At 34.2% G+C, this 3,367-nt stretch overlaps 1 protein-coding gene across 1 annotated transcript; it reads left to right on the top strand.

Moving 5' to 3' along the window:
- The first annotated feature begins 338 nt into the window (after positions 1–338).
- On the top strand, positions 339–2,158 carry LOC132144642 (endonuclease domain-containing 1 protein-like). Its single transcript, XM_059555195.1, has 2 exons — positions 339–713; positions 1,356–2,158. Exons 1-2 carry the CDS (start codon positions 405–407, stop codon positions 1,905–1,907), a joined length of 861 nt encoding a protein of 286 aa, XP_059411178.1. The 5' UTR covers positions 339–404; the 3' UTR covers positions 1,908–2,158.
- Positions 2,159–3,367: the final 1,209 nt, after the last annotated feature.

The raw sequence follows: 3,367 nt of genomic DNA, 5'->3' as shown, positions 1-3,367 counted from the left end.
TATTTTCATATTTCTGAACATATATTAAGTAATGGTTAGTTAAACATTATATAGTGTTTATTAATGTTTATGTTTGTTAATGTCTTATTGTTAAAGTTTTATTAATGAAAGTTATAAAGTGTTACTGTGATTCCTTTGACAAAATTAGGCTATTGAGAATTTGGTTCAAAGAATTGGGTTTCATGTCTTAGCAATTGTCAAAAACTGTAAAAATTACATTAAACTTTTTTTATCAACTCAGAGTTGAGCTCTTAGTAGGGAGTGTGTGTAGGCGTTGGCTCTGTTGTTGCACTATTTAACTGAGATCAGGGAGTCCATTTGGAGAGGCTTGAGTTTGAATTGTGAGAGCTTTCTGCAACCACATCAGCTTTTTTGGTTTGCGAGTCAGATCAGCATAGGTGAAGATGCGTTTTTTTGTTGTGTCTTTGCTGCTGGTGTTTGGTTTTTCTTTCATCAAGACTGAACTTGTAGATTCATTCAGCACATGCAGTGATTTCTTTTTAAATGAACAGCCTCCAGTGATTCCTGGCATTCTGGAAAATTCAACCTCACAGGATAACAATCGCTACAAACTAATCTGTCAGAAATATCAAAATGCTTACAGATTCGCAACTCTCTATGACACACAAGAAAAGATCCCCGTTTTCTCAGCTTACAGATATACTGGGAGTTATAAAGGGAGACCACATAATCCATGGATGATTGAGCCACAGGTGATTATTTGTTACGGTTTCTAATTTTTTATTCCTGTTGTGTTTGAGAGAAACCATAAGGTAACACTTTACTTAAAGCTTTGATGTATAATGCATTATAAAGGGTTATTAAAGGCTTTAATGAATTATAATTCTTCTTAATGTGCCTTGTAATACATTATATCTTGTTGTAAATAATCATAACTGAATTTAAAATGCATAGTGTAACAATGAATTGATAAGTGTTATAATGTATTAATTTATGCATTTACCAGACGCTTTTATCCAAAGCAACTTACAGTGAATTCAGGTTATCAATTTTTACGCATCATATCATGTGTTTCTGGGGAATCAAACCCCCAACCTTGCGCTTGATAGCGCAGTGCTCTACCAACTGAGCTACAGGAACACAACAGTATTAACTGTGGTTATAATTATTCGGTGCATTACAAGGCGTTAATAAATGCATTAAAACTGTTTTTATAATGCATTATACAAAAAGCTTTAAGTAAATTGTTACTAACCATATTATTGTGTTTTTTATTTATGTTGTGTTTTAAATTAATTTTGTCTGTGCTTTATTTATATGGGTTTGCTTTTTACATAGAGAAATATGGATAGAATATGATGAAATCAGAAACTAAATTATCTTTGTGTTTATAGCTTGAAACTTATGGTGCTGCTATGCGTGAACCATGTGTCAACCAGGCCTTCCCAGGAGACTACTGGGCACAGAAATCAATGACTCAAGCTCAGTTGACTCGCGGTCACTTTTTTCCCAATTGTCATGCAGCTGATCGTATCACTGCTGAATCTACATTCACGCTGACCAATACTGCACCACAGTATGACAGCTTTAATAAGGGTAGCTGGAATAAAACGGAGATAACAGTTAGAACTACCATGAATTCTCACTGCCGTAACGAATCTGATCATATCTCGGCGTATGTGCTGACAGGAGCTGTACCAAGTGGACCAAAGAGTAAACTCTTGAACAAAAGAGTAAACATTCCCTCATCAATGTGGACAGTGTTCTGCTGCTATAACTCCAAAACCAGCACATGGGAGTCCCAGGCTCACTGGGCTAATAACAAAGATGAAAAAAATAAGGAAAATACAATCAAACCAAGATCTGTGGAGGAATTACAGGAGTTTATGAAGGAAACATATGGTTCACTATCACTGTTTCATGGTGTTGACTGTTCAAAAATTTGAAAAAGTAATAATTTATAAAGCAAGAATAATACAGGTCCATTATTAAATACATTGCAGTATCAGTTTGGACCTGATTATCCAGCTAAATGATCGCTGAAGCCATGCACATATAAGCTTAAACGCTTGCCAAAATTTGAAGGTCGTATAAACAAATAACAGTAACAGAATTCTGTTAGTCGCCCTGACCCTGTTATTTCTTTGACCATTTTGTAATGCAAAACAAATAAATGCTTTTAAATCATGCAGATTAATCCAAGCCTCTGTAGTGATTTGACTTTATGTCCCATCATGATCTGTTTATACTATTTTATATCTGTGACACTACTGGGAAAACATGAATGTCTGAATGTTTTAATGGCAGAATGTCTGAGGTCGTCTTTACAATTAAATGCAGATTTTTACTGCCATGCTTAAAAAAATCAACCCTTTTTTTAAGTGCAATATAAGTGCCATTTAAGTAAATAAACATACATACATTTTATTATTTTGTACAGAACAATTAAAATTGTCACTTTTTTTTCAGTTCAAGTTGCTGGGGGTGGGGTTAAGAACTTTGCTATGATAACCCATACAAATACAACTCATATACATATAGAATTGCATCTCAATAAATTAAAATGTCATGGAAAATTTCATTTTTTTCAGTAATTCAACTCAAATTGTCAAACTCTTGTAAAAATAAATTCAGTGCACACAGACTGAAGCAAGTCTTTGGTTCTTTTAATTGTGATGAATTGTTGGCCTTCTGGAAAGTATGTTATTTACTGTACATGTACTCAATACTTGGTAGGGGCTCCTTTTGCTTTAATTACTGCCTCAATTCGGCGTGGCATGGAGGTGATCAGTTTGTGGCACTGCTGAGGTGCCAAGAGACAGACATGTAGATATTTGTGAACGATGTTTTCTCTGGATGATTGAGCATTATATCGTACTGGACCAGTACGGGTTTATATTATTCATGCAACAATACACATTACTGTTATAGTTTTCTTTAATTTGTCTGGTCATCGTGATTTTGCCAAGTAAGACATGTAAGTAAGACATGTTCCTGTTCCTGGATCAGCATATTTTGATCAACATTACTGTCCAAAAATATTGACTTAACCCAATCCCTACCCCTAAACCTAACTCTACTCCGAATGTGCATTCCTGTCAGCAATAACATGTCCATGCTTTTGATTACTGTCAGTTTAAATGCCGACTACTCATTTTTGCAGATATTGCTATAAAAACAAATAAAAACTTAAAAATAAATTTTAAAAATAAACAAAAAATAAAATAAATAAAGATAAAGATATTGCTAATCCTAAATTGCAACTTCCCGCATTATTAACATTCTATAGTGTCAAATTAGGTAAAAAAGACAAGTCCTAAAATACTTAGAAAAGCTGGATCTGGCTGCGTCCGCGACCTAACTTACATCACTAATCTCTCAAGACTTCTTCACTCTGGCTAAACTT

This window comes from Carassius carassius, chromosome 8 (genome assembly GCF_963082965.1).
Source record: "Carassius carassius chromosome 8, fCarCar2.1, whole genome shotgun sequence".
In the NCBI taxonomy this organism is placed as follows: Eukaryota; Metazoa; Chordata; class Actinopteri; order Cypriniformes; family Cyprinidae; genus Carassius; species Carassius carassius.
This window is presented reverse-complemented; position numbering and strand designations above follow the sequence as displayed.

Coding starts and splice junctions, on each gene's coding strand:
- LOC132144642 (XM_059555195.1), top strand. CDS start 405: ATGCGTTTTTTTGTTGTGTCTTTGCTGCTGGTGTTTGGTTTTTCTTTC. Junction 714..1,355: donor CATGGATGATTGAGCCACAG/GTGATTATTTGT, acceptor TTGTGTTTATAG/CTTGAAACTTATGGTGCTGC.